General features: G+C 29.7%; 1 protein-coding gene across 4 annotated transcripts in view; it reads right to left on the bottom strand.

The window, feature by feature from the left end:
• Nucleotides 1–1,255: 1,255 nt before the first annotated feature.
• The window catches only part of LOC101259279 (alpha,alpha-trehalose-phosphate synthase [UDP-forming] 6), a 30,393-nt gene continuing 16,357 nt past the window's right edge, over nucleotides 1,256–15,291 (bottom strand). For 3 of the 4 annotated variants that reach the window (XM_010318179.4, XM_069295480.1, XM_069295481.1), the window contains exons 3-6: nucleotides 14,168–14,229; nucleotides 3,234–5,423; nucleotides 2,869–3,142; nucleotides 1,256–1,705 (exon numbers count right to left, since the gene is read on the bottom strand). In XM_010318179.4, the coding sequence (XP_010316481.1) occupies nucleotides 1,415–1,705; nucleotides 2,869–3,142; nucleotides 3,234–5,242 (2,574 nt within the window). In that variant the 5' untranslated portion in view covers nucleotides 5,243–5,423; nucleotides 14,168–14,229 and the 3' untranslated portion in view covers nucleotides 1,256–1,414. Of the gene's footprint in view, nucleotides 1,706–2,868; nucleotides 3,143–3,233; nucleotides 5,424–6,194; nucleotides 6,553–14,167; nucleotides 14,230–15,291 lie in introns of those variants that run through there. The other variant, XM_004228698.5, reaches the window with a different exon arrangement.

The raw sequence follows: 15,291 nt of genomic DNA, 5'->3' as shown, positions 1-15,291 counted from the left end.
GTAAATGTTTTTGGATCTAAAAAAAATTGGAAAAAAAAAGATAGTTAGAAAATCAAAATTTTTTTTCAATCATTCAATTGAAAAAAATAAAAATAGAAAGTTAAAATATTGTGAGCGCAAAAAAGAAAAAATGAACACATGAAAATCTTGTCAAAACCACTTTTTTCGAACCTGAATTTTATCTTCGAAAAAGATTCAATATATCCAAATGCTCTTTTGAAAAGTATTTAGAAAAAAATAAAAATTATGTATAAACAAACGAGAGCTTAGATATGAATATAATTAGGAGTGTCCATCATCCGATTCAGGCGATTATCTTCTTTATCTCATTAGTTTGTTACATCTTGTTGTCTTGCACAATTTTGGCAATATTTTCTTGGACTAAACTTTAGTGGGAGCACAAAGAATATGATCACATATATGAGAGTTAGAAAAGATGGAAAGAGAAAAACTAATAATTTCACACTAAAAACTTCAAATAATACAAAAAGATGCAAGTATTTAATATGGTATAATATTATCTCTTTTAGGTTAAAAATTTTCCCAAACACCTTGCATCATTAAGGGTGTGTTTGGTATAGAAAAGAAAAGATTTTTAGGAAATATTTTGTAATATTCTCGTGTTTGATTAGTCAAAAATAGTGGCAAACATTTTCTCTAGAGAAAACAAGTAAGAATCACTTGTGAAGCTTATTTTTCCTATTACATCTACGAAAATTGTATAGCTAATTTTCAAGAAACTTGATTTCCTAAAAATAATTATTTTTTTTTTCAAAACCAATCAAAACATTGAGAAGTATTGAAATTTAAATTTTTTTAACCCAAACACCCCTTGTAGTAAAATCAAGTCTAGTACTTTTAAAGCAACTTCTAAATATAACAATAAATATATATCCAATGTAATCCAAATAAATATTATGGGAGTTCGAGTGTGAACAAGGTGACAGTCAATATGAAATTCCACTTATGAAATTTATTTTCCCTACTCACCCCCCGAAATTCATTTTCCTGATTTAGCAAGGAAAATACATTTATCAAACCAACCAAACCTTGAAAAACTGAAATTCAAATGTTTTCTTTCATACCAAGCACACCCTTAAGAGGGTAATCAAGTCAAGAACTTCCAATACAACAACAAAATACATACATAGTGTACTCCTGCGGGTGAGATCTGAAAAAGGATAAAGTGTACACAAAACCTTACCACTACCTAGTGGAGGTAAGAGGCAAATGTAATAGATGTGGTGGGCGCGAATCGAACAAAATACAGTTTCTCTATAATTCCATTAATTTACAACTCACCAATAAACAAGAAAACAAAGAGACATTCAAGTACTGCTGCAGTTTTTCTATAATTCCATAAATTTACAACTTATCAATAAACAAGAAAACTGAGAAAGACCTCATCTGGCCTTTACATCTGTGGTAACATTTGGTCAGCAACAGAGGCCAAACCCTGCATCAGCCTAACTATCTCGGTAGTGTCATCGAGATAGTATTTGGCCTTGCTGGGCTTTCGGCCAACAGTACAAGCAAAGACTTCGGCTGCTGGAGCCATGGACGGTCCAGACACCGAGCTCATGATCACCTCAAACATGTCTTCATCTGATCGGTCATCTCCTATGCAGAGGACAAAATCTGGTGACATTCCTTTCTCTTGCATTTCGTTAAGGAGGCGCTTGGCAACGAGCCCTTTGCTTACACCCTGAAAGAAGGAACACATATTCACAATACATACATTAACCATATCTCAAGGATTAAAATGTTTAGAGGGCAAATGTGAGGTTTAGAACTGTGCCACAATATAGAGTTGCAATGCAAAATTGTATATGATTTACGCAGTCAGCCCCTCTCCCCGGTGTATAAATCATACCAATAAAGAAATTAAAGAGAATGCACAAACGAAGATAACAAAATGTTTCACATATGAGGTCCCATGGTTAATTCCTCTCGACTCACCTTTTTTCAGTTTGAGTTTTTTTTCCTGAGAAAATAGAAAAAAGCACGGATTCAAATAAGTACTCCCTTCTTTCAATTTGTTTGTATTACTTTCCTTTGTAGTCCGTTTAAAAAAGAATGTCTCTTTCCTTTTCGAGAAACTCTTTAATTCTAATTTTCCACGTCGTATGTTTAAGAGCACAAGATCAAAAGACATTTTTGGTACATTGTACGCATCTTTAGTTTAAGACCACCAAATTCAAAAAAAAAAATTCTTCCTTAACTCTGTGTTGAGTCAAAACCATCAAAACTCTACAAACAAATTGAAATGTGGGAGTACTTTTATCTCTAAAGGAGTTTGTATCTGCAGTCTGCTTCACTGAAATATAATGTACGCAAGTTGACAATAGAAAAAACTTATCGTTAAGTCACATATCTGCAAGTAGGTATGCTGGCATTACTAGTCTAAGAGTCTCTCTATTTTCAACTTTGATGATCTAGAATCTTATATTATTATATTACTAATCATATGCAACCAATTCAAGTTATAAACAAAGAAACTTCCTAAGCTTTTCTAACTGAGAATCCATTAAGATTGAAAAACCTAGTATTTCACCTTATAAATGAATCATCCCACCTCTAACGAAAAACTGAGATATATGCAAAAGCAAATATCTTGCAAAAACAACAGTTAGTTTTTAACTCATGCAGTCTGCAGCTATGTTGTTTGGACTCTACAAAAAGTACAGTCACACTTGTGCCAGATGGAGGATCCGACATGCACAAGTCAACTTTTTGAAAGAGTCCGAGCAACATAAGTCTGCAAGCGAGCGACATAAGTGTTTCTGCTGCTGCAAATGCCCTTGATTTCTACAGGAGAGCAAATACCACTACAAGCCAACGTTATAGTCAAGAAAGAGAAGTACATACCTGGGGCTTAACTTCCACTATATTCTGTCCACTCTTGACAGTGACTGGTTCATTAGCCAGCACACTTTCAAGGTGATCAAGAAGTTCTTTAGCCTGACATGATCCAAAATCAGGATCCGCATCCTCGTAAGACCATACCATTGATGTTTCCTTGTCTTCAATAACCGATCCATCAGTAGTTTCAGTGTAAAGTTGCATAACAGGCTCAGCAATTTCTTTCCAACAACATTCTACTTCTGGTATACATGTTTCCCATTCTTCATCTTGATTCATCCTGTAAATTCAAAGAACCATTTGAAATTTGAACCTGTGCGTAAATTATGAGAACATATAACAAGGAAATATGTTAGAATATCAAGCAATACCTCAAGAAGTATCCATGCTCAGCTGCAATACCAAGTTTCTCACAAGTTGGAAACCAGTCAGCTAGCGTCTTTCGGCTTCTAGCACTGACGATGAACACCATATTGTTCTTGTCTCTGCACAAAGATTTGATGATTTCAATGGTTTTAGCACTTGGTTTCTTATCAATTGCATTTTGAGGCATCAAAGTTCCATCGTAGTCCAGAAGGATTGCCCTGGTTGTTGTCCTTTTATATGCTGAAACTATATGCTCCATTGAAAGCTTCCTAAAATTCGGATCAAGTGCAACAACTCTGAAACTTAAGCCAAATCCAATACCCCAACATCTTCGTCTCACATGATCCTTGCATGTTCTCTCCAAATCTTGTAAGAAACTGCGAGCCCAGTATCCAACATCATGGGTGCTAACATATCTGTAATGTTTCTCATGCCTAAGTTGCTTCTCTGGCTCAGGCATTACTAAAGCAGAGTCCATTGCGTCGGCAACTACATCAATGTTCCATGGATTCACTCGGATTGCTCCGCTCAAAGAGGGAGAACACCCAATAAACTCAGACACAACTAACATGCTCTTCTTTGGTGTAGAAGAGTCCAGTTTCAGAACCTTATCCAGACTCTCATTTCCTTGACGACTAATTATATACTCGTATGGTATAAGGTTCATGCCATCCCTGACAGCAGTGACCAGGCAACACTCCGCAACAACATAATAAGCAATCCTTTCATAAAACTTAAGTGGCTTATCAATCAATATAACTGGTTGATATCCAGGCCTTCCAAATACTTCATTAATTCGCTTCACTGTCGAATTTGTTTCGTCCTGCACTTCTTGGACATCCTTTCCTTTGCCTCTAGCAGGATTGGCTATCTGCACCAAAACAACCTTCCCCTGCTTCTCTGGGTGCTGCAATAGAAGTTGTTCCATTGCCAATAATTTCAAACTAATGCCTTTAAATATGTCCATGTCATCAACTCCAAGCAACAATGTCCTTCCTTGATGATTATACTGCTGAACGAGCTCGGCAACTTTTGCCTCCGTCTCAGGGAGACTCAAGACTTGCTGAAGCTGCCCCATATGAATACCCACTGGCAGAATTTTAATACTTACAGTCCTGCCGTAGTACTCGAGGCCTATGTAACCCCTTTTCGACTCATAAGAAATGCCTAACATCCGACTGCAACATGAGAGGAAGTGCCTCGCATAGTCAAAAGTGTGGAACCCAATCAAATCCGAATTCAAGAGAGCTCGTAAGATTTCTTCACGAATAGGCAATGTTTTATATATCTCGGAAGAAGGAAAAGGGCTATGCAGGAAAAATCCAAGCTTTACTCTATTGAATCTTTTCCTCAAGAAGGTAGGCAGTACCATGAGATGATAGTCATGAACCCACACAAAGTCATCTTCCGGATTGATCACTTCCATGATCCTATCAGCAAAAATTTTGTTTACAGAAACATAAGCCTGCCATAGTAATCGATTAAATCGACCACCTAGATCAGGCGAAAGGGGCAACATATAGTGGAACAAAGGCCAAAGCTGCTGCTTACAAAATCCATGGTAGTACTTAGTAAACAGATCAGGAGGTACAAAAGTGGGAACACACTTAAATGTCTCGAGAAGTATTTGTGAAACTTCATCTTGCTCATTCGGGTGGATTTCTTCCTTAAGACAACCAACATATATAACCTCAATTTCATCATCTCCTAAACCATCTTTCAGCTGGAGAAGAAGTGAATTCTCATCCCAGCTGAATAACCATCCTTTACTGCCATCAGTTTTTCTTTGTACTCTAATTGGCAGCTGATTAGCTACAACAATTATCCTATCTTTTTGAGCTGAAGATGATGATGGATCGGAGCAAACGCTCTCCGATCCATCATCATCCAGATCAGACATTATCCCAGCGACGGTCATAACACGTGGAATCCTCCGGCTCATTCGCCCGAAAGACGGCGAAGGAGCCTCACCTGAGGCCAGCTCCAAGAGATTGGAATAGGATCTTGACACCATCTTTTTTTATAAAAAAATTCTTTTCACTAACTAACAACACCAAATCCACCAAACCAAAACACACACTCTCTATAGTAAGCTCCTAACATAAAAACAAATATACAGAACCCCACTTCACAAAACTTTCTCCAAATCAACCATCTATGAGATACAACTTTTGCCTTTTGCTTTTTCCTCTTTCCTGTAAAACCCAAGAACAAGCATTTTAGATTGTGTGAACCAAGTAAACCCCCAAAAGCAAAAGGGTGCAAGAAATTAACATCAAGACTTCACTTTGACAAGTGAATCACAACTATAACAATTTTTTTAGATTGTGTGAACCAAGAAAAAAACCCCCAAAACCAAAAGGGTACAAGAAAATAAGCTCAAAATTTCATTTTGACAAGTGAAACACAACTATGGTGTGTAACATTTTATTTTTAGATTGTGTGAACCAAGAACAAAAAAAGAACTCAAAAGGGTACAAGAAAACAACCTCAAGATTTCATCTTGATAAATGAATCAAAGTGTGACAAACTTTCTTAGATTGTGTGAACAAGAAAAAGACCTCAAGATTTCAATTTGACAAGTGAATCAAGTGTAAAAAACTTTTTTTAGATTGTGTGAACCAAGAAAGACCCCAAAAAACATAAAAGGGTACAAGAAAACAACATCAAAATTTCAACTTGACAAGTGAATCACAAGCTAGGGGTGGGCAATACATGAGGGTATATATCATTTCAAACAAATAAACTTTATGGAAAGAGAATAAGAATATATTCAAAATCATATATACAGCTAAGATATTGAAAACATTTTTTCTTGGAATAATTAGACAGGAAGCACATAACATCACAACCAAAGAATTACAACCACTAAAATCTCAGATATTAAAAAGATTTGATAGAGCAAATGCAAAGAAGCAAAATAGTAAACTGAGGAATTTCAACAAAAGTTGAAAAGGGAATTTTACCAGTTATTGAACACTTTGAATTCCTAAAAGTGGAAACCCTAAAGTGAAAAAAGAATATGAAAATTGTAGAGTATGAAGACTGAAGAGAAAAAGCCAGCTAAGCTTTACTACAACAATGGTGTTTACTTTCTTTTTTGTTATCTTTATTGTGGGTGGAAGCTGCCTATAAAGTTTATTATAAACACTGTACACTGTTATAGATGGACTATATAGTATAATATTAATTATATGTTTTTGTGGTTCTTTATGTTATAAACTTGTAATTAACAGCTTTTAAAATTGGATTATTTAATACTCCTATATAGATAATGTTGAAAATTGTTGTGACATAGCCAATAATTTTGCCAAACATGACCTCATGAGAGTGTGAGTGCACCACTACTAAATATGATTCTATTATTTTTACTTTGAAAATTTTTAAATTTAAATTTGAGCTACATAAAATTATATTAAGTTATATTTTTTATTTAAATAATTTCATAATATATAAATTTAGATTAATCGGAGATCACACCAGAGAAAATGAATACACCATTTATAAGTGGATTCTTTTTCTCCTAAACATGTTTTGCAACATAAATGTACTTTGCTAATAAGGCCATCACAATAAAGTGGACAATTTTGGTGCTTTAGAGACCGTTAAATGTACCAAAATTTCAAATAATAATAAAAAGTAAAGTATTATGTTTACAAGAATAAAGTTTATATTCTACGAAAACATATACGTCGATGACTAATGAATTAGTCATAATCAGAATTAGGATATATGTTTGGCTATTGTGCAAGTAAATCTTGAACAAATATCTTAAACATGCAAAATTAAGAATTTTTATTCCATAGGAAAATTATATTCTTTCCGTTTCAATTCATATGTGACTTCTTTTGTTCTAATCTTTTTTAAAATTATATTTTTCTTCCAACTTTTCATAAAATTATTCCTATAAAATTTTCTTTGATTATCGTTTTATATGTCGTTCTTATTATTTATTTCTTATTATTGTCTACCTGAGTTATTTACTATTATATTTCCTTTTTTACGAAGTTTTTATTCGTTTTTCTTGAGTTGAAAGTCTATTAAAAACAATTTTCATACCTTCGTACAATAAAAATAAGATTGTATATGCATTATTTTCTTCAATCTTACTTACAATTATTTATTCGTTAATAAAATTATTTAATCACATCAATATTCGAAATTTCTTTTAAATTATAAATTACAATTTTTTTAAATAAAATAAAATAAAGTTTATGTTCCATCAAAACATATGACATAAATTGGTATCATTCATTAAGGGTCCCTTTGTTACATGTATAAAGATGACCTATTCTATGAGGATAAATGGATAATTTTATTTTTAAAACTACTTTCATGTGGAACTGTTTACATTTTTTTGGTACTTCCAATAATATCTAGACACAGAGTCACAGATCTCTTTAATTTTAATGGATAATAAGTCTATCCATTTGACCAAACTTTTTAATATTTCCATACGTTTAATAAGTTTTGAGGCATTAGTTTCAACAACTCAAGCTCACAAAGTACAACGATTATCAGTATTAATTATAACAAAAATAATTTTTTATGATATTAAATATTGATATTAATAAAGAATATTAAAGTTTTTATTGATATTAGTTAAATATTATTAAAATTAATATTACTAAAAATTTTAGAACTATATACAAAAAGTGACAATTACCACTAAAAATATATATTTAATGATGATTAAAAATTAATTATCACTAATAATTATTTTTGTTATAATAATGATAGAATGGATAAAACATTCCTATTTCTAATGGAAGATGTTTATATAAATGAAAAAGCTTCAAATAAAGAAATGCATTCTCATTCGAGGAGATCTGCACTAGGGAATTTGAATTATCTGCGTTGAGGTTGAGGGTCTATCAATTTTTTTTTTATCTTTATAAAATAAAAATAAAATTATGTATACATTATTTTCTCCAAACGTTAGTTATATAATTATGCTGAATATATTATTGTAATTAATTATCAAATTCTTTCAAAAGTTCTTAAATCTGCTATCTACGTATACTATATTTGCTGGTGAAATCATATCCAATACAATACGTATGATGATTTAGTATTTAAATTTCTTTTATTTTGATTTTTTTTTGTTAGAAATAGTTTTGGAAAGTACTTTTATATAGGTTAGTAATTTGTATATGACTAAACAATTTAAAATACTTTTACTAATATCAAAATGGTTATTCATGTTTGATCAAAGTTTCAAAAGTGTTACTCCTCATAATTTAACAATTTATAATTTACATAAATTTTTTTATTTTGATTAGCTGTTGCTAATGCTCAAAAATATTTATTCTTTCTTAAATGCAAATTTAATCATATATATAAATTAATCGAATCAATAAATTTTCAATTTTAAATTACATTGGCGTATGTGAGGTGAGTTACATGGGATCATAACCCTTCGAGTTTATCCACAAGGAAAACCTCGTTCGTTGAAGTCGAGAACACGTGGGACCTTATACTTGTGGTCCTACATATTAGCCCTCCTAGTTAATTTAAATTACAAATAAGCCATTATGAAACTATACATATTTTATTAGCCTATTTTATTTAATTCTATACTCACATTAAAATTAAATAATCTATTTTTTTTTTTGAGTAGGGCTTATTATATTAGTGAGAAGGCAAAAGGTCCAAACATATTCTCGAAGCCCACAAACATATCAAGAGCACAAATATTTTAAATAAATGAATCGAAAGAAAAATGATTTAACATTACATTAAATAATTTTAGTTCACTAAAAATATTATCGTCGATAGAAAAATATAATATTTAGAATAAAGTTGATGTATTTTTGATATTTGAAATCATATGCACCTTATTATTATTGTTATGATTCCTTGCTTATGCTCCATAATATTATTTTACTATCATTTGTCATGTTTCTCTTCATTATCGTTTTCTTCAATTGCTATTTTAATTTTTTTGAAACGAGGACTTTTCAAAAAACAAGTTCTCTATTTTAAAAAAATTATAATAAACAAATTATATATAATTATACTCTTTTTAAATTTTTTTTAATGAAATTTTAAAAGATATGTTATTGTTTTAAATAATAATTAATATAAATTTGCGGAATGTGTTCCAAATCCAAATGACACTTCTATTAATTTCCGACAACAAATCCGACGAAAAAGGCTGTGCCACTCCAACGTTAAATTTGTCTCTCTATCTGGATATATTTAGATTATCTCAATAGTGTATTGATATGGAGAGAAATAATTTCTTTAATTGAATTTATTATTAATATTTTTTCATTTTTGATAAGTATATAATTAAAAAATAACTAAATATAATTTTAAATAAACATTATAAGAGACGAGAATGTTATAGTATTATATTGTTGTTATACATTTACATAGATTTTTTTACTTTCAATAACTCGAATAAATATGTTGTTACTGAATTTTCAATAAATATACTTTTATATATAAAAAATTCTCGAGAATCCACACTCGCCTTAGCTAAATCTGATCATGGAGATGATATTATTAATTAAACTAAAATAACATTAATTTCCACAAACTTATTTGTCTAAGTGAGGCTCTCAACTGAAATATTTTTCAATCTACCTAATATTTTGATTATTGAACTTGCAATATTAATGAATATTTTGTTATTTGTGTCACTTTTTGTGACGTATTTCTTTAAGTATGTCAAATATTTTTATATTTTGATAAATTATTGACTTTATAATTTTAATATTTATTGAATTTGACATGACTTGTTGATAAAAACAAAGTCAAATTCTCAATCATTAAATTGAAGAGAAAAATGAGAGTACATTTTAAAATTCACATCATACATACATTTATTGATACTAACGTCAATTTTGTTACAGTTATTTCTATGTGGAACATTTTTTATTTCTCAAACTCTATGTCAACTGTAAGTATGTAATATAAAATAAAAATCCTAAAATATTGTTTTCCAGACGACGTAAGCACTTTCTCTACATTAATTATGTGATAATATTCTTATTTTTTTAGACCATGTCAAAAAAAGAATAGCATCTAATAATTAGCAATTTGTTTTTCTTTTGATAAGACAACTTACTGTCATTTAAATATTTATAATTTTATTCCAAATTATAATTATTTTATGAAAAATCTCTTTTTTTACATTGTATGTATAAGCATGAATGAGATTGAAAGATTTATAATTTTCCAGAGAAATTAAAACATACTTTCTCCGTCTAACAAATTATCATTTTTTAAGAATCAAATTAGTCAAATTCTAATAAATACTTAATACATATTCTTTTATTATATTAGTTTAACAAATTACAATCTAAAATATCTTTATATAATTATTAAATTATAAAAAAACTTAAATTAACTCTAGAGAAGCAAATCATGATAATATCAAAGGGAGAAAAGGATAAATATGTTCTTTAACTATCGTAAATGATAACCTTCTATTATATTTTAGAGACATTACTGTCTTTGTGGTCTAAAAAACTAGAGCATTATATCTTTTATACTAACGGAAATATACGTGTCATAATCTTATCCATCTACGCGACATCGAATCAATGGATAAAATTTTATCACGTATTTTTATTTAATCTTCTGTTAAAGTGAAGAACATACAAGATCTAATTTTTGAATGATAAAAGCACCAAATATTTCAAAAATATTTACATACGATTTATAATAGTTCGAAGTTATATATATATTTTTCCGGTAACAAAATAATCGGTGTGGCAAATTTCCAAAACAAAACAGCAAAAAAACATGAAAATTCCTATTTCCAAAGATATACAGCTGTCTCTCTTGCATTGACCTTATCCTAATTGGGTCCCAGTTAATGTATTATCTCATGAGCCCTACTATTATGAGGTTGGGGTTGGATATTTTCATCCGTCTAAATAGCCTAATAAGACAAACTGTCTAGATACCTGATTTTGATATAATTAATTTTCGTGTTTGAAGTTTTATATGACTAAATTTAGTTAAGTATGATTAGAAGTAAATTCATTCTTATAATTAAGGTGTATATTCATTTGTTAACTTTGAAAAAAATTATGTGAATTTATGGATATCCATCTTGAAACAGAAATAGTATGTTTTTGAATGTATATGGCCAATGGTCAATTATATGTGATTAAATATTGTTCGTTTATATCTAAATTTTAAATACTTTACTTAAATTTCACTCATATTTGAATGAGATGAGCTATTTATATTGTGTATAAGTTTTGATATTATTATATAGTTAATTATATTGAAAATGACGTACCAACCAAGCTTAAAAGAGATAATATTCTTTTTGTTCTATTTACTTGTTTTGATTATTAAAAACAATCAAGTACTTGTCATGTTTTAAAAGTTCAAATACTTATTTCAAAATATGTTAATGCATAATTGATCAGCTAAAGAGATGCAAATATTACTCAAAATTCTTGACTTGGTATATTGATATATTTGAGACTTGAGAGAATGAAATTTGATCGACTTTTTGAAGAATCAGATATAAAACTCCTCCTTCTTTCTTTCTCTTATTTAGTATAAACAACATATTTATACATATGATATGTCTTAATTTACTTATTTTCTTTCTAATAATTAATTAATGAAGGAGGTCATAATGAAAAAAAAAGTTTAGAGGGTAAAAGGGACCTTTGTATAGTTAAAAGTTTCACCATAATTTAACTATGTTTTTATACCTTATCCCTAGCAACCCTCCACCCCCACCCTAATTCATATATGTTTATAATAAGTCTAGCTTGAGTTGCTTTAATTTAATGAATATTTTTACTTTTCTCCATCTACTCATAGTATGGAAAAGGAATGACTATAGAAGTACTAATCAAAGTCCACACATCCCTAAAATACAAGAAAATTGAACTTGGGCTCCATATTCTTGGTAATGGTCCTTATATGAGAAATGTGTGTCCGGTGGGAGGGGCTAAGGATCTTTTCTCCAGAGTTATTTCGATGAAAAATGAATATGATATTGTAAATTAAATAATCACATTTTATTTTATTGTTCTTTTAAAAAAAAAAACACTTTCTAATAGTAGTCAAATCTTTTATGATAAAGCAACTTATATTCTCCATTTTCCCTTTGCCTTTTTACTAAAGGGGTTTGACTTTGTAAAACCAATGAAACATTGTTGTAGTCAATTTTTTTTCTTTTTTTTCCCACTTGGTATCTTGTTTTAGTATCTTGACTGATATTGATTTAGAATTGTATAGTGCAAGGAACGAAACATTTTTTATTTGAACTCAAAAATGCTAATTTAATGTGGAAGAATTATGTTTACCTTATAAGAAGGTTTGTTGATAGTCAACTCATTTCCATTATAGAACAATTTATACTATCACCTTTCATTCTTTAACTATACTGATTAAATTAGTCACTAACTTAACACTTTAAACGTTAAAATAAGACACTTTAATTTTGCAAGTTGTAGAGATTCTCATCTCCCAATAGCACTAAACATGGCTTTTTTGGCACTTAGATTGATGGTACTTATTCTCATCTTTCTCTTTGAAATCATGTAAAAATGGTATGTTCCAACACCACCCATGATTTTTTCAACTTGTTCTCTCTTTGGTCAAAGATTTCTCTCTCTCACACACACACATATTTTCTCTCTCCCTTTCCTTATTTACTCATTAAATTAATTCTTGACTATACACTTAATGAAATTACATATGTAAATTGATCACTAATCGTTCATTTTCTTCAAACTCAAACCATTAATAATATTCTTACATATTCTATATAGCTTCACAATATTTTCAACTATTAATTATTGTGTTTGCACACCTGACAATCTCTCTCGCTTTGTGGAGTCTCCCCTCGATCAAGTCCTATGAATTTAAGAGATTCACATGTACATTTTTCATACTCGTCCTATTCAACCATAAGTTGTGATATTAATACTTGGACTTAATAGGTTAGATATTATCTACTTTATGTCAAACTTGATTGTTTTTTCTAAAAGAACTCGCACTGATATAGGTATCGCTACACATTATAGATAGTTTCTTAATCACTCATACTCTTAAAAGAAAAATTATATAAAACATAGCACCACACTAAGATAATGTCCTATATTATGTATAGGAACATAATAAAAGAATTTTGTAATTTTTTAAACTATCGTTAAGACTTGAAAAAAAATGTAAAAGTGAAACAATTATATGAGGAATCCCCAAGCAACTCCTTTAATAATTTTAGATAAGAGAAAAACCATAGCTTAGAGATAGACAGTGAAGTTATTTCCACATGAAGACATAGAAAGGCATCTTAGTCAATTTCCACTAAAAGGGGGGATGGTCCATAAATGGAGCATACTATAGCTATTTAATTCACTTTGGATAACAATAGGCTAGTTTTATAATCTCCTATAGGGGCCTTATCATTTCACGCTCCCACAATTTTTTTTAATTCCTTCTGTATCGAAATTTGTCACACTTTTTTTGTCAATTAAAAAAGTGATACTTATTAAGACATGATTTATAACTTATCTAAAACTTATTTAGGATCATAATTTTTTAAAGTTTTATTTTTATTTTTAAATATTACATTAAATTAAAACACTTTCACCTAAATTAAAAAGTAACTTTATATGTGTGTTAGGGTGTGTGTCACAACCCTATCTTATGTCATGACAGGTGGTAGGTATATGCTTTGATCCACCAAGCAAACGTACTTAACTACTTCATCATAACATACTATATTTCATTAGTTGATTTCTTGAATATCCGTTCAATTAATAGTTATTAGCTCATAATATAATATATTTATTGAAGAAAAATGATTTTGTGAGATAATAACTCAGAAATCAAAACTATAATTTGTGTTACTCGCGAGCAGAATAATTTTGAGAATAAATAAATTAATAGAAATAATATGACATGAACTACAATATAAATGGACTAATAGGGAAATCTTAATGTTACTTACCTGGTTGATGATTGCTGATTGGTGAAGATTCGATTTTCCTATCTTGATTCCCTCTTCATTTCCTTTTAAAACAAATTGAGAAACGGAAGGAATCTCAACTTCTAAATAGATTGTTTAATATATTAAATCAATAATTTCTCAAGAAAAAAAAAACTTTGAATCAAAGGTGAGGAATTGTTATCTTGTATAGTGGGGTGTATTTACACAAAGTGACTAGATCTCTCCTTGTAATATGAAGTTAGAGGTTGTTTGATTGGTTGATAAGTTGATTAAAAAAATATTTGAAATATTTTATGGAATTATTTTATCTCACGTTTATTTATGAGTATTAACTAATTCAAAGAATTATCCATTTCATAAAAAGGTAGGTCGTTAAAATAACTAATCTCATCAGATATCCAATCTATTCCATTAATAATCCACGCAATGAGCTAGCGACACGTAGCCGCAGGCCCTTTAAGCTACTATATATACTCAACCAACTTGATCCCAATTTATCCATCAAATCTATCCTTGTACATAAATTTCTTTGTATGAATATACAAAGTGTTAGTTTAAAGGAATGAATTGGTTTAACGCGTAGTATACCATGCATGAAACAAAATTTCATTACATAATGGTTCAAATTGTTGGGGATTTCAAATATATGTGCACACAGTGAGAATTTCTTAAGGGGAAGAATAATAGTGGAATTAGAAGTTTCATTAAAGAGGTTCAAAATATAAAAAAGTAAATGTATGCAAAAGCAAGGAGCTAAGGGGAAGAATAATAGCAGAATTAAAAGTTTCATTAAAGAGGTTCAAAATATAAAAAAAGTAAATGTATGTAAAAGCAAAGAGGATTAATCAACATCTATTATATAAACAAGTGCAATATAATTTTCTAACAAAAATGCAATATAATTTTCTAACAAAAAGATTTCAATATGAAAAATAGAAACAATAGCTATATCACAGTCCTAAGTCATCATAACTCACTATTCTGTCCAAAATCTTATCTTTCCTTTTAGAATTATGTCTAGGAATGTTTTTAATAGTCACCAGTCTGAATTTAAAGATTTTTGACTTAACACAAATTGAACGACACATCTCTTTAGGGTAACATGAAACTTCAAATTTTCCAAA

Source organism: Solanum lycopersicum, chromosome 1 (genome assembly GCF_036512215.1).
Source record: "Solanum lycopersicum chromosome 1, SLM_r2.1".
Lineage (NCBI taxonomy): Eukaryota > Viridiplantae > Streptophyta > Magnoliopsida > Solanales > Solanaceae > Solanum > Solanum lycopersicum.
Note: the sequence above shows the minus strand (reverse complement) of the source record. Positions and strands in the feature narration are given on the sequence as shown.